The sequence below is a fragment of the Orcinus orca genome, chromosome 15 (genome assembly GCF_937001465.1).
Source record: "Orcinus orca chromosome 15, mOrcOrc1.1, whole genome shotgun sequence".
Taxonomy (NCBI): domain Eukaryota; kingdom Metazoa; phylum Chordata; class Mammalia; order Artiodactyla; family Delphinidae; genus Orcinus; species Orcinus orca.
In genome coordinates, this window is record NC_064573.1 from 55,431,752 (window position 1) to 55,455,194 (window position 23,443).

Below are 23,443 nucleotides of genomic sequence, written 5' to 3' on the forward strand. Positions count from 1 at the left end.
CAACCAAGATTACTCTACCCAGCAAGGATCTCATTCATTTGATGGAGAAATTAAAACCTTTACAGACAAGCAAAAGCTAAGAGAATTCACCACCAAACCAGCTTTACAACAAGTACGAAAGGAACTTCTCTAGGCAGGAAACACAAGAGAAGGAAAAGACCTACAATAACAAATGCAAAACAATTAAGAAAATGGTAAATGGAAAAAAAAATTGATAACCACGTTAAATGTAAATGGATTAAATGCTCCAACCAAAAGACACAGACTGTCTGAATGGATACAAAAACAAGGCCCATATATGTGCTGTCTACAAGAGACCCACTTCAGACCTAGGGACATATACAGACTGAAAGTGATGGGATGGAAAAACATATTCCATGCAAATGGAAAACAAAAGAAAGCTGGAGTAGCAATTCTCATATCAGACAAAATAGACTTTCAAATAAAGACTATAATAGGAGACAAAGAAGGACACTACATAATGATCAAGGGATCAATCCAAGAAGAAAATATAACAATTGTAAATATTTATGCACCCAACATAGGAATACCTCAATACATAAGGCAAATGTTAACAGCCATAAACGGGGAAATTGACAGTAACACAATCATAGTAGGGGACTTTAACATCCCACTTCACCAATGGACAGATGAACCGTAATGAAAAGAAATAAGGAAAGACAAACTTTAAATGACACATTAAACAAGATGGACTTAATTGATATTTATAGGACATTCCATCCAAAAACAACAGGATACACTTTCTTCTCAAGTGCTCACGGAACATTCTCCAGGATAGATCATATCTTGGGTCACAAATCAAGCCTTGGTAAATTTAAGAAAATTGAAATTGTATCAAGAATCTTTTCCGACCACAATGCTATGAGACTAGATATCAGTTATAGGAAAAAAACTGTAAAAAATACAAACACATGGAGGCTAAACAATGCACTACTAAATAACCAAGAGATCACTGAAGAAATCAAAGAGGAAATCAAAAAATACCTAGAAACAAATGACAATGAAAACACGATGCCCCAAAACCCATGGGATGCAGCAAAAGCAGTTCTAAGAGAGAAGTTTATAGCAATACACTCCTACCTCAAGAAACAAGAAATATCTCAAATAAACAACCTAAACTTACATCTAAAGCAATTAGAGAAAGAAGTACAAAAAACCCCCAAAGTTAGCAGAAGGAAAGAAATCATACATACCAGATCAGAAATAAATGAAAAAGAAATGAAGGAAATGATAGCAAAGATCAACAAAACTAAAAGTTGGTTCTTTGAGATGATAAACAAAATTGATAAACCATTAGCCAGACTTACCAAGAAAAAAAGGGAAAAGACTCAAATCAACAGAATTAGAACTGAAAAATGAAAAGTAACAACTGACACTGCAGAAATACAAAGGATCATGAGCGATTACTACAAGCAACTGTATGCCAATAAAATGGAGAACCTGGGAGAACTGGACAAATTCTTAGAAAAGGACAAACTTCCAAGAATGGACCAGGAATAAATAGAAAATATAAACAGACCAATCACAAGCACTGAAATTGAAACAGTGATTACAAATCTTCCAACAAACGAAAGCCCAGGACCAGATGGCTTCACAGGCGAATTCTATCAAACATTTAGAGAAGAGCTAACACCTATCCTTCTCAAACTCTTCCAAAATATAGCAGAGGGAGCAACACTCCCAAACTCATTCTACAAGACCACCATCAACCTGATACCAAAACCAGACAAAGATGTCACACCCACAAAAAACTACAGGCCAATATCACTGATCAACATAGATGCAAAAGTCCTCAACAAAATACTAGCAAATGGAATCCAACAGCACATTAAAAGGATCATACACCACGACCAAGTGGGGTTTTTCCCAGGAATGCAAGGATTCTTCAATATATGCAAATCAATCAATGTGATATACCATATTAACAAATTGATGGATAAAAACCATATGATCATCTCAATAGATGCAGAAAAAGCTTTCGACAAAATTCAACACCCATTTATGATAAAAACTCTGCAGAAAGTAGGCATAGGGGGAACTTACCTCAACATAATAAAGCCCATATATGACAAACCCACAGCCAACGTCGTTCTCAATGGTGAAAAACTGAAACCATTTCCACTAAGATCAGGAAAAAGACAGGGTTGCCCACTCTCACCCCTATTATTCAACATAGTTTTGGAAGTTTTAGCCACAGCAATCAGAGATGAAAAAGAAATAAAAGGAATCCAAATCGGAAAAGAAGAAGTAAAATTGTCACTGTTTGTAGATGACATGATACTATACAAAGAGAATCCTAAAGATGCTACCAGAAAACTACTAGAGCTAATCAATGAATTTGGTAAAGTAGTAGGATACAGTATTAATTCACAGAAATCTCTTGCATTCTTATACACGATTGATGAAAAATCTGAAAGAGAAGTTAAGGAAATACTCCCATTTACCACTGCAACAGAAAGAATAAAATACCTAGGAATAAACCTACCTAGGGAGACAAAAGTTCTGTATGCAGAAAACTATAAGACACTGATGAAAGAAATTAAAGAGGATACCAACAGATGGAGGGATATACCATGTTCTTAGATTGGAAGAATCAACATTGTGAAAATGACCATACTACCCAAAGCAACCTACAGATTCAGTGCAATCCCTATCAAACTACCAATGGCATTTTTCACAGAACTAGAACAAAATATTTCACAGTTTGTATGGAAACACAGGAGACCCCGAATAGCAAAAGCAATCTTGAGAGAGAAAAACAGAGCTGGAGGAATCAGGCTCCCTGACTTCAGACTATACTACGAAGCTCCAGTAATCAAGACAGTATGGTACTGGCACAAAAACAGAAATATAGATCAATGGAACAGGATAGAAAGCCCAGAGATAAACCCATGTACATATGGTCACCTTATCTTTGATAAAGGAGGCAAGAATATACAATGGAGAAAAGACAGCCTCTTCAATAAGTGGTGCTGGGAAAACTGGACAGCTACATGTAAAAGAGTGAAATTAGAACACACCCCAACACCAAACACAAAAATAAACTCAAAATGGATTAAAGACCTAAATATAAGGCCAGACACTATAAAACTCTTAGAGGAAAACATAGGCAGAACATTCTATGACATAAATCACAGCAAGATCCTTTTTGACCCACCTCCTAGAGAAATGGAAATAAAACCAAAAATAAACAAATGGGACCTAATGAAATGTAAAAGCTTTTGCACAGCAAAGGAAACCGTAAACAAGACGAAAAGACAACCCTCAGAATGGGAGAAAATATTTACAAATGAAACAACTGACAAAGGATTAATCTCCAAAATATACAAGCAGCTCATGCAGCTCAATATCAAAAAAACAACCCAATCCAAAAATGGGCAGAAGACCTAAATAGACATTTCTCCAAAGAAGATATACAGATTGCCAACAAACACAAGAAAGGATGCTCAACGTCACTAATCATTAGAGAAATGCAAATCAAAACTACAATGAGGTATCATCTCACACCGGTCAGAATGGCCATCATCAAAAAATCTACAAACAATAAATGCTGGAGAGGGTGTGGAGAAAAGGGAACCCTCTTGCACTGCTGGTGGGAATGTGAATTGGTACAGCCACTATGGAGAACAGTATGGAGCTTCCTTAAAAAACTAAAAATAGAACTACCATATGACCCAGCAATCCCACTACTGGGCATATACCCTGAGAAAACCATAATTCAAAAAGAGTCATGTACCACAATGTTCACTGCAGCACTATTTACAATAGCCAGGACATGGAAGCAACCTAAGTGTCCACCGACAGATGAATGGATAAAGAAGATGTGGCACATATATACAATGGAATATTACTCAGCCATAAAAAGAAACGAAATTGAGCTATTTGTAGTGAGGTGGACGGACCTAGAGTGTCATACACAGTCAAGTAAGTCAGAAAGAGAAAAACAAATACTGTACGCTAACGCATATATATGGAATCTAAAAGAAATGGTACTGATGAACCTAGGGGCAGGGCAGGGAGAAAGACGCAGACAAAGGGAATGGACTTGAGGACATGGAGCGGGGGAAGGGGAAGTGAGAGAGTGGCATGGACATATATACACTACCAAATGTAAAATAGATAGCTAGTGGGAAGCAGACGCATAGCACAGGGAGATCAGCTGGTGCTTTGTGACCACATAGAGGGGTGGCATAGGGAAGGTGGGAGGGAGACGCAAGAGGGAGGGGATATGGGGATATATGTATACATATAGCTGACTCACTTTGTTATACAGCAGCAACTAACACAACATTATAAAGCAATCATACTCCAATAAAGATGTTAAAAAATGTTTAAAATTTACCGGATATGAAAGAAATGAACCTAAACATTCAGAATTCTCGGTAGGAGGGCAACTGTTAGACCCACCCCTCCCCCTGCCCAAGTCACAACAAAGGTGCAGGGGCCTTTAACAAGGACACCTCAGGAATCTTCTTTGTGGATTTCTGATTTTTTTTTTTTAACAACTAAATATCCAGAAAGGACCTTCTGTCGTTTCTTCCCAGATCTGCTCCTCTCACGATCACCCCCCTGCCCCCAACCTCAGCCAGAACCCTTGCCTGGCCCCTCCCTTCACAGCCCACATGTGATGCGCCACACACCCACGGGCTCTGCTCCCACCCTTGATGCTGCTACCCGTCCAGGCCCCACTATTGCTACCCTGGAATGCTGCCATAGCGTCCTCCCTGCCTCCATCCTTGTCCCCCTGTAGTTTCTTCTAAAAACACGCAGCTGGAGTAATCCTCTTAATATACCACTTCTCTACCTAAAAGCTTTCTAACATCTTCCCATCTCACTCAGTAAAACCCAGGGTCCTCACATGGCCTGCAGGCCTGTTGCGAGTGTGACTCCTTTCTCTCTGGGACCCTCCCTCTTCTGCTCCTGCCTCGTCCACTCTGCTCTGGCCACACAGGCCTCATGCTGGGCCTCACACATACCAGGTGACCTCAGGGACTTTGCACTTATGGTTCCCTACCTGAATCCTCTCCCCTCCTACCACTGCAGGCCTGACGGCCTCACCTCCTTCAGGCCTTCACCCATGTATCCCCTTCTCGGTGTGGCCCTCCCCTCCTTAATTTTTTCCTTCCCAGCACTTCATCCCCATCCAAAGCCCAGTGCTCTGCCCCTGACACTTTATCCGCATCTGACCTACACTGTACTTCATTTATCCATGTCGCTTATTTTTGTCTCCTCTGCTGGATTGCAAGCTCTCTACGAGGGCAGGGCTGCTGTCTGTCTTGTTCACTATGGTACTCCCTGGTACAGAGCAAGCATTTAGTACTTGTTGAGTAGATGGATAAATGAACAAGCCAGGCTGTCACATGCATTTCCATGTTTCGAGTCTAACTGTATACATCCCCTTTCTCCTTTGAAGGGTTGGGCGTGGCTGACCAGGTCCCAGGGGGTCTGTTAGTACCACCTGCCCTCACACCCCTATCTGGCTGTTCCTCCTCCTTTAATCCTTCCTTAACCATGGCAACATGGGAGGTGACATCTCAGGGCCCGGCAATAAGACGGGAAGCTTGTCAACTGGGACCTAATATATAAATAAAAGACCATGTAGTCGCCAACATGCATTATTGTGACACGTATTCAAAGCCCATCTCAGTTATAGGCACCCATTCATTTTCTTCTGACTTTACAACTCCCTGTGTTGCTTGCTCCTAATTCCTTGTTGAACCTGACCATGGCAATGGGAAGTGATGCCTGAGGAGGGCCCGGTAATAACCAAGCCAGCGTCCCCTGTTCGGCACTTACATTATGCGGAACGCAGAAGGTTCCTCTCTGTGGAGAGAGCTTCTCCCACTTCAGGGTTTTGTGTGGAGGTGGGAAAGGCTGACATAGGACAAGGGGGTTGAGTCATCCTCGTGGGATCACGCACGGCCGCAAAGGCATGGCTTGGCCAGCTGCCTCCTAGAGGGCAGATTGCAGAAGTTGGCAGGGACTCCACTAATTATCAAGGTAGCTGCGTGGCTGTGAGCTACTGTCCAAGTGATCCGGCAGCAGAGGGAGCTCTGCCAACCCTCCGCACACAGGATCGGGCTAAGTTGATAACATATGGTGGGGAGGAAGTGCGTCACTTGTTTCCTTTCCCCCCACAGCTGACTTCTGCAAGCTGCTGTCTCCTTGCCTCCCTGTATGAGGCCCCGTGCATTCATCTCTGTGCTGGAATCGGTATCTTTTTTGTTTTTAATTAATTAATTTTATTTTATTTTCATCTGCATTGGGGCTTCGTTGCTGTGCGCGGGCTTTCTCTAGTTGCAGCAAGCAGGGGCTACTCTTCGTTGTGGTGTGCGGTCTTCTCATTGTGGTGGCTTCTCTTGTTGCAGAGCAAGGGCTCTAGGCACGCGGCCTTCAGTAGTTGCAGCACGCAGGCTCAGTAGTTGTGGCTCGCGGGCTCTAGAGCGCAGGCTCACTAGTTGTGGCGCACGGGCTTAGCTGCTCCGAGGCATGTGGGATCTTCCCGGACCAGGGCTCGAACCCGTGTCCCCAGCATTGGCAGGTGGATTCTTAACCACTGCGCCACCAGGGAAGCCCCTCACCCCCCTTTCTTGAGCCATTGTTCTCAGAGACAGAAAATGGTCATTACTGGCAGATGTAGATCAAAGAATGAAAAATACGAAGAATAAGAGAAGAAAGAAAGCTTTGCATCATTAAAGGTTAGTGAGCAAGAAAACAGGGTATTCTTAACATTTTTAGTGGTGGATCAGGTAGGTGCCCTTGTACATTATCAGAGGCATGTGTTTCACCCAAATTGGTCAAGTGAGTCAAGGACTTAGTGTATCACAAGTTTCAGCAGAAGGATCTGGTCCAGTGCAAGCCCTGCTCCCCAACCAGTGACTTCCTGGAAACACAGGCAAAGATACCGGTTTAGAACAGTCACTAAAACACTCGGCTGCACCAAACCACAGATCGGTCTCAGCAACCTGCCCATAAAGTCTCCCAACAGAGGAGACGAATCAGTGAGGATGGATAAAGGACAAAGACGGGCTTCCAGGGACCCCGTAGAGATCCGCAGTCAGAGAGCACAACTGGAGAGGCAGCCACGGAAGTACCTTCCTTCTGGGGACAGGGACCAGGGGGTGAACCTACAGGGATCAAAGGCCAAGGGCAGCCACAGAGTAGAAGAAAAACATAGTCCAGGGCCGGTCCTCCACTTGAGGAGGAGACTAGGATTCCGGTTGTGTGGAAAGGATCCCACAGGGATCTGCCCGATTGGCTTGGTATATTGGGGGAGGGGGTTGTGGGCTGAGACATCTATTCTCTGTAAACGTATCTGTTCCTGTGGTTTTCCGTTGTCTTTTTCCCTCTAGGTTGGTTGATTTGTTTTAAAGTAAAATTTGTGTCTTGCACATTGGAGACAATAAATACGAGGTTTCTGGATAAAGCATTTCAGAGTAGGTGCTTCCATATGTTAGCTCATTTAATCCTCACAATATTCACTTAATTATAATTGAACCATTTTAAAAATGAAAAAAAAAAAAGACCTTGCACTCAGAGAAGTTAAGTAACTGGTTTAAGGTTGCAGAGCGGTGAAGTGCAGATCTGTACTCGGGTCTGCCTTTTCTCAGTATTTTGTGCCGTTTTTACATCGTCAGGTCTGCGATCTGATTGTCACTAGTGGGCCCCTGAGGAGTGGACATGGCGATGATGGGAGAGGGAAGAAGACAGAGGGGTGCGGCCGAGAGAGCTGCCCCTTCTGTGGGGTTTCTTCCCAGCCTTCCTCTGCTTCCTGGTACTCTGCCTTTAACAGAGTCCAGGGCAGCCAGCAGACTCAAAGGACAATTGTTATATTTTCAGTATTTTATCATGTCATTGAATGAGTAGAGGTGCTTTTTGCTTTGGTTTTTTAAATAAAGGAGCACAGAAAACATTATTAATGTATTTAAATTATCATTTAGATTTAACGTAGTTACCTCTGGGGCACAGGAAAGGATCAGGGAAGGTGGACAGATGCTCACTACCTTTTTTTCCCCACAATACTCAGCTCAGCTTCTTCCAGTGTTGGTGGTTGCTATGGGCAACTACTTAACCAAACTCGGGGAAGGTCCAGGGTGTTGAGTAGTACAGGCATTTAATAGCTTTACCTTATGTTGGGAAAACAAGACTAAACAACCTAAGATTTTTTTACCCTAAGGGTCACTTCTCCCTCCAGCTACTACTAAGTATTTCCTCTACATAAGATGATAGTTGTTTTTTTCAAAACAGCCAGTGCCAGAGGAGTGGGAAGAAAGATCTTAATCTTCCAAACAGCTCAGCCAATCTCAGTATATTCAGAAAGGAAAATAAGCTGGAAATTTCTAGCTGTTGATAAAATATCACCATGACTGTCAGTTAAAAACCCAAAACCAAAAATCTACTTCTTTTTACAATGGCCCCTGGATTGTTTTTCCAGTGGTAGGTTGTTTATATTCAAGCCCTGAGTGGCGTAGTCTTAGAACCCCGTCCTGCATGCAAGGAATTGAAAAAGCAGCCTTTATGATTATACCTTTTGATTTCGGTGGCTGGGAACATATTTCACTTTATATCATGCTTTTTGCTTCCTTTTCATTCTCTTCAAATGATCAAGGGCTTTGAGATCCTAAGACCTCATGTTTATTAAAATAACGTTTAAACTCTTTAGCTCATTACTGCACTCTTGCCCAAGATTTAGTATCGCAATACCAGAGAGAAATAGTTCTTTTTCTTATAACTAAGCCCTTTTTAACTTCTGTAGCTTTGCATACAGAATATTCCCCAAGAGGGACTCCCCTGGTGGTCCAGTGGTTAAGAATCCGCCTTCCAAAGCAGGGGATGCGGGTTCAATCCCTGGTCGGGGAACTAAGATCCCACATGCCACGGGGCAACTAAGCCCATGCGTTCTAGAGCCCGCATGCCACAACTAGAGAGCCGGCGTGCCCTGGAGCCATGTGCAACACTAGAGAGAAGCCTATGTGCTGCAACAAAAGATCCCATGTGCCGCAACTAAGATCTGATGCAGCCAAATAAATATTAAAAATTTTTAAATATTAAATTTGTTTAAATAAATATTAAAAATATTTTTGAAAAAAGAGGGAAGTGGTTACCTAAATTATTGTACACACATACAATGGGATACTTTGCAGTTGTTAAAAATAATTTTTTAAAAAATGTTAAACTGCATGCACTTATATAAAACAATGCTTAAGAAACAATTTTTTTTTTTTTTTTTTTTTGCGGTACGCGGGCCTCTCACTGTTGTGGCCTCTCCCGTTGCGGAGCACAGGCTCCAGACGCTCAGGCTCTGGGCGCTCAGGCTCAGCGGCCATGGCTCACGGGCCCAGCCGCTCCACGGCATGTGGGATACCCGTGAAAATAGTATAGCATAACCTTTCATCTGAATGGGAGAAAACCCCTCCTATAATTGACTTTTCACTCCACACCATACAGGCCATCTTTCTGAAACAAAACATCCCTTAATTCTCCTTCTGTCACCAACAATTCACTCTCACTAACTGGATTAAAACAAAATGAATTCTCTGGATATTTAAGGATCTTGCTTATAAAAGTCTTCACTATCTTTCCAAAGACAGTTTCCCATTTTTGAATACCCCTCATGTATCAGTCAACTTGGTTTCTTTATATTCAGACACCTTTCCCCTTCCCGGTCTGTTACTTCTGAGTAATTCTTCAAATTCCAGGCTGAATCCTTTCCGTTTTAGGAAGCCATCCCTTGCTATTTCTACTTCCTAATCATTTCCTATTTCCTGAACAAATCTAGCACTTATAGTCGGAGGTAACATACATAATGTAATTGTGAAACTTACAAATAATGATACAAAATAGTTTTCATCACTCTCGGTGCTTAATCAGATAGTTGCAGTACAGACCGAATTTTATATTTCTCTTGTCTCCCTCAGGGAATGTAGCTGCTGAAAACTTTGATTTCTCTGGAAAGAATTCTTGACTGAGCACGACAAAACCTGGGTCCTAAAACTTGCCCAATAACGTAAGCAAGTCACTGATCTTCTCTGGGCCTCCACCTCATTGTAATATAACAGGGTGGGAATCATCTCTAAAGTTCTTTCCAGCTTTGCTTCTAAGATTTTTCTTTCATCTTATCTCAGAATCAAGACTCCATGAAGATAATGTGCAGTGGCATAGAGGAAAATGTTTAAAAACTGGCTCTCTGGGAGGAAGAATATCTGATTGGTAGGGTTTGTTGATTTCCGTGGTATAAATATCATGGCCAATATCAAGTTACCAGGGTGACAAAACCAAGTGTGGAGTTGGGAGGAGATGTGAACCCTCGGCTCTCATTGGCCAGTTGGACCCAGATGACACCGCTGAGTGATTCCTTAAGATGAGGAAGTGCACAGTCTCAGGCTTAAACAATGTAGCCAGTCCTTCTAATCCTTAGCTGCTCTCACTCTGAAACTCTGACACAACCTTTCTTCACTGAGTGGAGGAAACAAGGGAAACAACCAGGGAAAGTGTCCCAGCTTGGCTTTTTAATCCCAGCCTCTCCAGACACGATCTCTAGGACCAGCCTGATCCTCTCAGGTACCTGCACTCACAGCCAAGTGTCCATCTTTCTTGAAATCTGGCCCAGGGGTGATGATACCATGGTGGTGGCAATTTCATAGGCAGTTGGTAACCTGGATCTATGCCTTGAGTTCTCAGCTCTGCTTTTTCTGGGAAAGAGAAGTGGTGCAAAGAACTAAAAGAAGTTTCTGAGCTGGAAGTCAGGAACGGTGTCCAGATGGCGAGGACAGTCTTGCTGGGGGAAAAGTGACCAGAGTTCCACTAGGCAGTGGGAGGAAGAAAGCTGGAGTGGAAAGCAGAGCCCGGCTCTACCTCGTGAAGTTCAAAACCATGCGAAACCCTTCGATTATCTGTAAAGTGTTGTTTAAAATCAATTCTAAATTCCTTCTGAGGCCATTGGGAGGGTCAAATGAGATGTACTGAAAACACTTGGTAAACTGTTATCTACAATTATTTATCCTGAAAAATAGGCTTGGAAGCAAATTAAGGTATTCCTAGTTATCAGGATAGATGAGCAAATATATATCCTCCTCATTGGTTTATTTGGGTTCACAGATAAGTTGGACAGGGTGCGAAGCAGTTACTGCAATCACTGAAGAGAACCCTTCTCCAATTCTAAAAGGAGTAGTTAAGGCTGATTTGTTACATCCACTCCCCTCCTCTTCCCAGAACTAGAAAGGATGGGATTCCCCAGATGAACTGAGGGAAATGTGCCCATGTTCAGTGTGGATGACAGTACGAGGCATGGCTGCATCACATTTTTAACACGGTAATGTGTACCTGCCAGGCTGAGCTTCCAGCCTCCAGGTGGGCTGACGATGCTCAGTGGGGTTGGGAAAGAACAGGGAGCTTTCCGAGAACCACAGATTCAGAGGCAGAGGGAGGGTGAAGAGTCTGAGCGAGCAGAGACACAGCCAAAGGGTGGAGGGCAGATGTGAGATCACAATTTATCTCAGCAACTACAGGTGAAAGCTACTCCAGGAAGCTGTCGATCAAGGCCCTGTAAGCAGGTAGGGACAGTGTAGTGGTGAGTTAGCACCAATCTCCTTGGGATTGCGCCAAGGGCTTCACAACCAGCTTTATTTTATTTTTGGCCACACCGTGCATCACGTGGGATCTTAGTCCCCCCACCAGGGATCGAACCCGCACTGCCGTGGAAGCGCAGAGTCCATGCTGCCGTGGAATTGCAGAGTCTTAACCGCTGGACCGCCAGGGAATTCCCCACAATCGTCTTCAGATAGCATTGGAACCCCCTTTGGCATGGGGAACAGAGGAAATAGGCAAGCGTGTGAGAAGGCTGTAATTACCGTGAGAAAGGTTTCAACACAGTGCTTCCGGAGTTCTTAGGAGGAAGAAATAACGGCCAACAGGGAGAGGTTAAATTTAAGAGGAAGATTGAAAAGAATGGGGACTTCCTTCTACTCTTCTCCACCATTAGATTGTTAGTTCTAATATACTAGGAACGCTGACTACTGATATATCCCAGCGCTTAGCTCATAGTAGTAGGTGGCCAACGATAATAATAATGATGTAATAGCTAACATGAATGGGGCACTGACCATTGCTAGGCCCTGTCCTAAGAGTTTCGCATACGCTACCTTTCCCAAGCTTCACAATTACTCTTGAGGTAGGAAATATTACCATCCCTGTGTAACTGGTGAGGAAGTTGGGACTCAGAATGGTTAAATAATTTTCCCACAGTAACCCATCTAGAAGTGAGGGAGCTATGGTTTTGAACCCAGATAATCTCGCCTCAGAGCCTGCACTCTTGAGCAACATGCTATCGTGAGCCTTTTTTGAGTGAACAGATGAAGAGGAGATGGCATTCCTGGGGTACAGGGTGGGGAACGGCATAAACAAAGGCTTTGAGGACCATTACTGCTGTTCATCATGTACATCGAGCTCTCCATTTCTGGGCACGTGGCAATGCTGCACTTCTCTGCCTCTTTGAAATTAGTGTGGTCATGTACGTGGCTTTAGCAATGAAATGTGAACACAAGCGATGTGCATCACTTCCAGGAAATAGTGCCCTATTCACTGCATCCTCTTTCTCTGATTCAATAACCACGGGAGCACTGATTGAGATATACCTTCAGATATACTTTCTGGGTATCTGAGTGAATACAATGAACAGAGCCTCCTGCCAACTCATGATGGACACAAGAAATTGTGTCCAAGAAATAAACTTGTAAGCAAGAAATAAGCTTTGGCAATTTAGGGTTGTTTATTAACAAAGCTTAACCTGGCCTATCCTAGCTTGTATATAAATTAGTACTAGAAATTGGGTACTCATGTAACAACAACAACAACAAAATAACCTAAAATATGTGGCTATGGTTATGGGATTTGGTAACAGGAAGCAAGATAATTATCAGAGTCTGGAAACATACTGATCCATGTTATACAGTGGTGAGTCATTTGGTAAATTGTTGTCTATAACAACTAGGAAGGTAGATGATGTAACAAATGAACGCATAACTCTAGGGGAAGTAGTTGCAAAACACATTGTTAATAAAATGTGTTGATTGCTCTTGTCAGCCTTCAACAAGGTGTTATGTACTTTGAAATAAACTCAGAAAAGAATTGGTTAAATACAAGCAGTAATGAAAGGGAATAAGAAGAGTCTAGGGGCTTCCCTGGTGGCGCAGTGGTTGAGAATCTGCCTGCTGATGCAGGAGACATGGGTTCGAGCCCTGGTCTGGGAGGATCCCACATGCTGCGGAGCAACTACGCCCGTGAGCCACAAGTACTGAGCCTGCGCGTCTGGAGCCTGTGCTCCGCAACAAGAGAGGCCGCGATAGTGAGAGGCCCCCACACCGCGATGAACAGTGGCCCCCGCTTGCCACAACTAGAGAAAGCCCTCGCACAGAAACGAAGACCCAACACAGCAAAAATTAATTAATTAATTAATAAACTCCTACCCCCAACATCTAAAAAAAAAAGAGAAGAGTCTAGACATTTGTGGACTTGTGGGATTGGAAGAAGCAACTGATCTCAACCCGATTTGTAAAAGGTAAACCCAAGAACGCCTTTGAGTAAAGAAGACATGATGAAAACCACCCTGTGTGGCAACGTTCAAATCAAGGACATGGCCCCCTCACTCCATTGTTAATGCTTCTGAATGGAGTCAGATGATTTAGAATGAAGATACAGTTAAGTGAATCTTTTTGATTAGATTAAAATGCTTCAGGGAAGAGCAGCTAATAAGTTGATAAGCTGAGAGTATCTGAGATAGAGAGAGGCATCAGGGTAGGAAGGCAAACAAATAGAGCAAAAATGGCCATTGCATCTCCAAGGGTTCTGTGTGACGGTTGCTACGTGGAACTCACTGGAACCAACAGGTAAGAAGTTGATTATGGTCGTGAGAGAGCCGTACTTCCCAAAGCATCACAGGCCTAAATTAAAAGACACAGCAATGAGAGGAGTCCTAAAATGTCTCTTGGCTCCAAGGAGAAAATGTTCCCTGATGTGTACTTTGGATATGGTCATGGAGGATAATAGGAATGGAACAGTCTCCCAGGGAGCTGGATGACATGGGGGACAAAGGCCAGAGAAGTTGCTCCAGGAGCAGAATTGCAGCCTAATCAAGAAACATTCCCTCCCCCGGAGTTGACAGCATCCTACCCAGTGGGGATTTCAGAATTGCTATGGACCAGTGACTACTGTTAGCTCCCATCTCCTTTTTGAATGGGAATGTTTATTGTGGATGGTTTGACCTTCTCCTGTCATTATGTATGGGGTGTATGGGAGGCAAGTCGTTTATCGTTTTGAGTCTGCAGGTCTCCAGATGCAGAGGAGCCACATCTGGACCAGATGCAGCTATTATAGTGCGTCATTCCCTGCTCTATAAGCTATCACACATTACGCACAGACCACACATTTTGAGGTTGACGGGGCTATGATAGGACCAGGACAGGGCTTTTGGGTTTTCTCCCCTTGATGGTGGTGGGGCATGAATATATTTTGCTTGTGGGAGAGACAGTAAGCCAAAAATTTTGTGTCCAGACACACTTTGATAGTCATTGGTGCTGTTTGCCAAATATTGTTTTGTGCATCCATGTCCTGGGCACATGGTAAGATTGCCTTTGTTGCCCTCTTTGAAGATAGACGTTGCCACGTCACTAGCTTTTGCCTATAAACAGGAACAGAAGGGACCTGTCCCACTTGCGAGAGGAAGCGTTAAGACCCTGTGCTCGTGCCCTGCCTTGGTGACTCTGGGAGCCTTTGTTGATGTTTTGTATCCATAACTTGGTCCTGGGTGACCAAGGCGAGCAGAGTTCCCTACTGACCCAAGATGGTCGGGTAGCATGAGCAAGACATAAAGTTTTGTTGTTAGAAGCCTCTCTGATTTAGGGGTTGTTTTTTACTCCCAGTATAAGGTAGCCTATCGCTAGGACAGGCCTGAAGCCAGCAAAAAAGAACAATTAGGAGCTCCATTTGATAGAAGCATAGAATCCTTGTAAGAGGAAAGCAGGGAAGAAGCTCTCAAAGGAGGGAGAAACTCTGAACGCTGTTGGGGACCATGTGAAGAGACACATGGAGTTCAGAAATGATTTCACGGTGACCTGGTAGAAAGTCTCTGGGAAGAGTGGTTACCAAGAGAGGCTAGAGGCAGCTAGACAAACTGGTCCATTGCAGTCATCCACGTGAGTGAAGGGAAGCCCTAACGCTTGAGGAGGTGAGAGGTGAACCACAACGTTTCAAGACTGAATTTAGGAAAACGGTAATTTAGTTGATTGAAGCAGGAGAGTCAGGAAGAGAAGTGATGTACTTACGAAGCAGTGAATTATGTGGGCACCTTGAAATCTCATCTTCCTGCATGCTTATCTTAAAAATATAGGATCAGTGTACATGATAAGACTTAGACTCCACAGGCTGGAAATATCTGATACAGAGATTTGGTCTGTTCCACCCAAATTTCCAAGCAGAGTTATCAATGTGCTCAGAGAAAGGGAGTTCAGGTTGTTTTAAAAGATGCCTGGGAAAGTTGCTCTCAAAATTCCCAAATTAATTTATGCAATAATTTAAAACTTTGCAGTTAGAAGTTCCTCCCTGCAGTCAACCTAAATTCCTTTGGCTGCAGTTTTGATCTCATTTCTTTCTGTTTTATATATAGGGATGTTGATGGTTTTGTTATTCATATGCGTCCTCTGTAAAGGTACATGTACTTGGGACTTACGCCCGGCCTCCCTCAAAAAGGATGAGAGGCGGCTTCTAATACATCTGCCTAGAGGTCCTTTTCAAGGAGCTGTTTTCATTCCTGCCATCTGAGGCCCATGAGATTTCCTTAATGATATAAAATGACAGCAAAGCTAATAACTTGAACTATCCTGACAAAATAGTAAACTGTAAAAAAAAAAAAAAAAAAAATCCCAAAACAACAACAACAAAACACTCCCTGTGCCAGGTAAAGTAGATTTTTCTGATCAGAGAAAAATTCTGAACAAAATGATCAACTTTAGTACTAACAGCCTCTGAATTTTAATTCCTTTTATTTCTACTGTGCCTGCCTTTGCCATTTTTGGATTTGAGAGTATATCCAGCTATATATATATATTTACTCCTACTTGACCCTGGAAAACCAGATTTTAGTAAAGCATTTAATAAAGTTATTGAAACCAAGGTGTACATGGCTCACACAGTACTTTAATATTAAAGGTGCTGAATAAATGTTTGTTACATGAATAAATTAATGAGTGAAACACGAATAAAATTTCTGACTATTATTAGCGTGTTCTTTATAGCTGGTTGTCTGCACTTTTAACAGGGAACACAGATACGAAATTGAGGGAATGGTTGCAAACAGATGGGCAAAGGAAAGGAGTTTTAACGCTCTTTGCAAACAGAAGTCTCCCTGGCAGGATAGTAAGTAGTATAGCCTAAAAGGAGTGAGGACTTTTCGTTTCCAGAACCCTCTTTGGGGTCTTCCCTTGCCCCCATCTCTCCACTGTCTCTAGGGCCTTGTTGACACTGCCACACCTGGCCGGGGCATGTGAGGAAGGCCCAGCTGACACACTGTAGAGACACAGAGCACACACACGTCCCGGGTTTGCTACTACACTTGTCCCGACCGGGCTGAACCCAGGCTCCCAAGAGGCCATCATTTCCCCCCATGACCCCATCAGCCAATGCCTACTTAACTCTTAATCTCCTCAATCCTTTGGTCGTTTGATCTTTCCTTTCTTTACCCCAGGCCAAGCCTGAGTCAAGATGTTCTCAAGGCCCTTCCTGTTTCAGCTGCATGTCTGCCTGCTTGCACTTCCAGGTCAGAACTTATTTCACTGAAGCCTCTGACATCCCCCTCAAATCTGCTCTGAATTCTCCATATCTGCCTTGAATGGCTCCTTTTCCCGGGCACCCAGTTGATCTTCCTTTTCTCTTCCATTTTGGACCCTCTTTCATATCTTTTGCTCATCTCTGCAGTCTCGGTGAGTCCATCATTCCAACCAGCTTTTTATTCTTTCTGCTTTCAACCCCTGGCCTCATATCTTAGTTGACATGTAACCTTGGACAAGTTATTTAATCTCCCTAAGACAGAGATTCCTCATTTGTAAAGTGGGGAAAATCTCATGTATGCAGTTATGGTGATTAAACAATCAAAACAAAGCAAGACAAAGAAATGTAAGCCCTGAGCACTCATTCAGGCACTTAGAACCTCATTAAAACTGAAATCTCTCTCCTGTGTTTTAAACTTTCCATTCCTTCTCTCTAAAAGGCATCTGAATTTCCTTTCATTCCTTCACCTTCCTCAAAGACACACAGACAATTCTTTCCTCTCTGAGGCTGTGATCATCGCAGGGACAGTGCAATCAATGCAGGCTCCTTTCCAAAATGGTCTTTGCTAAAGAGCAAGAGACTAGGATACAGACTATGATACTCACACGCCCATCTCATTTGGAGGAGGGTATTCACACCCCAAAGACAGACCTATTTTTTTTAAGCTGGGCATGGTGACACAGGCTGAATATAATAGGCAATTTCTTGTACCAGTGGTTTTGTTTGTTTATTTTGTCTTTTAACCAGGCTTGTTTTTCTAGCAGTGGGTTGAAAGGTATTTAGATAATTTGTCTATGAGTAAATGAATGAGTTTCCCTGTTTTAAACTTTGTCCCATTTCTTCTTATTTTTTTGGGGGGGAGGGGTTGGGAGGATAGAGGATATAAGAAGACAGTGTTATGGTTGGGAAAGATGGGAAACTATCCTGAGTTTATGTCACAGAGGACGTAAACTCACAATTTTGTAGTGTTGGGTTATGCTAGTCTGTTCGTCCTCCCATTGGAAGGGGCATCTGCTGCTACATGTTACAGTTACTGAGGGACAGGAGCGGAATATCAAAGCATTTGGGGAAAACAGACAACAAAGGAAAACAGGCATTTCCCTCCACTTAAGACAAAGAAGGAAAGATGTACGTGGCTACGTTCTTCAATATGGTTCACATCCTTAGGAAAAAAAAAATCGCTGTGCTTCCATCTTCATAGCCCGTGCCCCCTCCTTTTTCTGGGAAGAGAAGGAATACAGGAAGCTGTAGGTGGGTGGGAGGGGCATGTGGAATGTGAAGAAATAGCAGAGGACGTAGTGTGTCTAGAGAGACAAAAGGGAGAAGGAAACTTCTACATAGATAAGCAAAACAAGACACTCTAGCAAGAGGCTACAGTTTTGGGTTCCTGATGTAGAACTGACTCATTTTAAATCTCCAGAATTAAAGCTGAAGGAGAACAACCCCATCTGTCTCTTCTCAAATTATTTCATTTACCAATACTACCTTCTTTTGTCTTCAGACTGTGAACTGCCAGTGCTTTGTGCTTCATCCTTATAATTATACACGTTAGTGCTGAAAGTTTCCTCAGAGACCATGTAGACGAGGGATAGCACCTTGTGTCATGGCTGGTCAATGAGAAGTGTGGTTGAAGCTCTGTGTTGAGAAGGGATCCGAGGCCCAGTCTGTACTCAGTTGGGAGGGTGCTGGGATCCATTAATTCTGGGATCAGCTAATGCTGTCTGCACGGGGCTGGGGTGGGGCTGAGAGGGAGTAATCTAAGTGGCACCATCCAAGCTAAGAGCGTGAGACTCTCATTTAATTTGGGAGGGGGTTGGTGGGACTCAGAGACATCAAACCAGTTGCCAAAAGCCACAGAGCTATTTATTTTTTTAAAAAGTTTCAGGATTAGAAAAAGAATGATGATTTCGAGGATTAACCATCCTGAAAATAAATTAGCATTTAGGATTGAAAATAAATATTCCTGAAGCCTTTTGTTAGATACATTATCCACATTGCTGGGAGCTCTGACGGGTCCTCTCCAGAGCCAAGCATGCACAAAAGCCTGGGGCCCATCTCACCGATTTCAGAGGCGTTTCAAAGTCTATAATATCAGAGGCTGACTATTTCTTCCAGGAGAAATTTTTTCTTACTGCTTGGATGAAGGGATAAAGAACTACGAAGAGATTTAAAGTGTTATTTGCTTAGGATAATGGACATTTATTTGAATTTAACTTTAGAATCTTTTACATGACAGCTCACTTAACATCATTTTTTAAAAGTTCTTTTTACAGTCTATTGAATAAAAGTCCACGATGGGATTTGAACATGGCTTTAACTAATCATGGAAGCAGACAGGAGTCTCCTTTCCAGAATAAATAGCATATTATAGCAAATCCAAGTCAAAGACTTAAATCCCTCATCAGAGCCAAGCTGTGGTGACCTGCTTTGAGGGAACTTGGGCCTCCAAACCTCTCTCCTACTTGCCTGAGAATTTATTATTAAACATTCAGAAGTTCTTTTTGAAAATACTAATATTCTCGGGTGATATGCCATTTCAAATTCGTTGTTCGTTAATAATGAAGAAAGAAGGAAAAGCTAGCAGTGAGGGGAAGGGATTTGTTACTATCTGTGGGAGAAGAGAAGGGAGTGGGAGGGATAACGGTCCCCAGAGAGCAGCTACAGAAGTTTTGCAGCCCAAAGATGGAGTTCATTGTCTCAAGACTCCTTCTGACTCCAGAATGTTCCACTGACCTTAGGCCTTAGCTACCTGAAGACACAATCATTGACATTAAGTAGCTGAAGAAAACTAGCCTCAGAAATAAGGTCTCAAGATGCCTTTGGAAAACAGAAAAGAAAGAAGAAAAACAATGTAAGAAAGTGTAGGAGTGCCTCTTCTCCAACATTCCTGAGAGAAGATGGGAGTTGAAAACCTCAAACAAAATGTTTGCCCCATCTCACTTGGCTAATTTTAGTTATCTTGGTTCATGGCTATGATTCAGCCCTAAAGCTGTGAATTGCTGAGGAGGAAGGAGGAAAAAAAATGGACTTAAATGTCAAAGAAGTAGGAACAAAAATATAGTTTTCTTTTTTGGGGAACTAGAATTCCAGGATATGGGGATCTTTTTTCTTATGAGGGATGGAATGCTTCGAACTAGAAAAATAATGAGCTCCAGTCAAAACATCGTCAAGAAAGAAAAGAATGGATGATGAGTTATGTCATGTCCGAATTTTTGCTTTCCTAGTGTATTCCCCCTTTTTCCCTTGTGTACCTCTTGAAATCTCATTAAACTAGACATCACTGAGACACCTATGTTGTTGAGTATGATGGAAGCTTAATATGTGGACCGTAAGGGGAAAGGGAGCTCCTAGAGCAGATGAGGGAGAAATGAATGGAGACAAACAGACTATGACAAATAAGTCTGGGGGAGGTGATGGTAGCACAGGGAAGAAAGGCGTGTTTGAATGACGGTGAGCTGTTGTCTTGCCTACTGAAGAACAGAGGGTGACAGAGATGGTTTGGTGAAACTCCATCCTTAGAAAAGAAAAAACGTTTTTCAGTGTAGTAGGTGTCCCCTAGTAAATTGGGTACCATTTGGAATTTCCATAGGTTTGGAGGAAGAAAAGCACAGTCACTAATACTCAGGTACCTGACCTTTCTACCATCAGTTTAGCTACTATCTGTGTGTTCACCTTTTTCTGCTCTTCAAACTTCTGAACAGTAAAAAAAAAATATATAGGATGGTTGTAAAAACAGGCTCCAGGACATGAAAGGAAGATAACGTCAGGTGGGAGGAAAATGAAAGCGTTCCAGTGACTTCAGAGCAGATTCCCCACAGCCCTGAAGCTAATAAGGAGATGGGTCCACGACTCAATGGTGAAAGCTGATTTCTGCACCTCCCCTGTCCTCAGCCTCCTTAGAGCACTCCCCGCACCCTCCCCTGTGGCTCTGCTCTTTTCTGTTCTCCTCGGCCCTGGTAGGACTCGAGCAGCAGGACTCATTGTATCTCATCCCCCACAGCCCAAAGCGTCATGCATCTGATGTGACGTGCATCCCAACAGGTAAATGAATGGGATATAAAGGGGGTGGAAGGGACTCTGGAAGTTGCAGAATCCCACTGCTCGGTTTGCATTTGAGGATACTGAGATCTTGAGGGTCCAAGAGAATTTCTTGCCCAAAGCATCCCCAGTTTTTTGCATCTTCTAGAAGATGTCAGTTAACACCACGGCTGTGACTACCTTTAATTGCCTCTAGGGGAGAGATATTCTAAAGTTCACAGAAGATACTTCCCAGAAGGTTCCTTGGCCCCCCCCAATTTTCATACCACCTCGGCCCACTGCCATTATTACAAATCCAGTTCTTTTCAGACTGGCTCAGTTCTTTTCTGAGCCTCTGTGAGGGGTGCCACAGTGCAATGAAGACCCGATTGTACTTTCCATTTCTGTGATCAACTGTTACCTTGTGTGGCAGGGTTAGGGGTTACATAGTATTTCCCACACTGATATGTCAAAGTCCTAAATTTAATACCTGTGAACATGACCTTGTCTGGAAATAGGGTCTTTGCAGATTTAATCAAGTTAAAAACGAGGTCATTATTGATCCAATATGACTGACGTCATAAGAAGACAACCGCGCGAAGACACGGAAAGTAGAAGGCCAGGTGACGACAGAGGCGGAAATCAAAGTGCCGTAGTTGCGAGCCAAGGGTGGCCGGACACAGCCAGAAGCTAGGAAGAGGCAACGAGGGATTATTCTTTCCAGGTTCAGAAGGAGCGTGGCCCTGACAATACCTTGATTTCAGACTTCCAGCTTCCAGAACTGTGAGATAATAAATCTGTACTCTTTCAAGTTCATGGTACTTGGTCATGGCAACACTAGGAAACTATCACCTGCAGTAATAAAGGCAAAGAGGAAGGGTAACCAGAAGCCGAAGGAAAGAAAGAGCTGCTTTTCTTGGGTTGGTTTACTAATGTCACTGGTATTCATTTTTCCTTGAAATGACCCACAGTGGTTCCACACGATCCTCTGAAAAAAAGTTCATGAGGAGACCCTCTCTGTCACTTCTTTAAAATATAATATATTGATAGTTTGCTATTTGAATACATTTCCATGATAGAAGTCAGCTGTTTTTTAGTATTCTGGGTTTTAATAATCTAGTTTCTTCTCCTCAATCTGATGGATTTGGTCTTTTTTCTGTTTTATTTACTTTGCCTTTTAATATTTTATTTTGTAATGCCATATAAATGCACGGATAGTAATATGTATTTCCTCAAAATATGGAATCAAAGGCACTTAAGAATACTAATTACCCATAATACTTTTTTTAGTCCAAATGATGTTCCCCACGATGATCTGTTCCAAGGCTCTGATTTGCTCTCCAGAAATAATATTAACAATTAAATCAGGCCTTACAATAATCAGTTTCAGTAGTTTCTTTTGTAATGCTGTTCTCTGTTTACAAATAGCACACACTGAAGTAAGGACTATTTAGAACCATATTTTTCAAAACAAACAAAAATTTTTAAGGTCTTACAAATTATAATATGCATCGAGTGTCCAAGTTTAAAACCATCTGTCAAGAATTTTCACATATTACCCCATTTTTAAGCATAGCCACATTCTATAACCTTCTCCAAGATAATCTACTCTATTTTATTACTCAATCATCTGAAAAATTCAAGAGTTTTTTAAGGAAGCATTGCCCCATAGATTTAGTGGCTAAACAACATCTAAGAGTGGGGATACACAGATATCCTCATTGGTCAGAAATCTTAATTCTTTTTAGAGGCCATTCTGGATCGTTGCAAACTCTTTTGGAAGGTTGGGGGTTCAGCTTATGCTCTATGCAGGGCGCAGCTGGATGCCTGTGTCTTTGAAGGCACTGGGATGTATGAGTCAGACCCAAGGTCAAAATCAATAGAACATTCAATACCTCACAGTGCTCCATCTGTGGGGTGTTTTCTGCCCCATTTACGCTAGAAGTGGCAAGAATGGATCGTAGGTGATGATACAGGGGGCCGGGCTACCGGAAGTAGAGCGTGGGAAACACTTACTTGAGTGTGGTGAGTTCTGTAAGGGATGGCTGAGTAGCCTTGAGATAGCTTTCCCTTCGCGCAGCAACTTTGGGAGAAGGCTTGGGGCTGGTGTCCGAGTCCCCGCTGTCTTCATCTCCCATGGCCTTGATGTAACTGCCGCTCCGCATTCTGCGGCAGGGAATTTCATCATCTTTACCTCGAGGGGTGTACCCTGTCCATTCATCCTGAGGGACCTATGCAGATACAAAACAGACAGTTCATGCTTTATACAAGTCTATCTTCTTCTTTTCTTTCCTGACTGTGAATATGGGTAATACGGGTAATTATGTAAAACTTTAGGCATTAACTTTTCAACCATAGTGTTTTACCATAATTGGTCTGAAAATATTTTGAATACATGCACATCTATGTCTCAAGCTTTGAAAGAACCTGGGTACTGGGAAAAAGTATAACCATTTGATTCACTTCTCCGTTTTCTCACGCTGAAAATGATTGTCAGGCATACGGGTGCCAGTGGAAAGCGGTTTTATTTGAGCTTTTCAATGGTTTGTTTTTAGTTGTTATTTAAAATTCAGGAAGGTTTCTCCTT

At 42.7% G+C, this 23,443-nt stretch overlaps 1 protein-coding gene across 20 annotated transcripts in view; it reads right to left on the minus strand.

Moving 5' to 3' along the window:
• The window catches only part of DLGAP1 (DLG associated protein 1), an 833,306-nt gene that overhangs the window by 231,052 nt on the left and 578,811 nt on the right, over positions 1-23,443 (minus strand). For all 20 annotated transcript variants that reach the window (XM_049698295.1, XM_033439361.2, XM_004275937.3 and 17 more), the window contains one exon: positions 22,873-23,087. In XM_049698295.1, the coding sequence (XP_049554252.1) occupies positions 22,873-23,087 (215 nt within the window). The remainder of the gene's footprint in view (positions 1-22,872; positions 23,088-23,443) is intronic.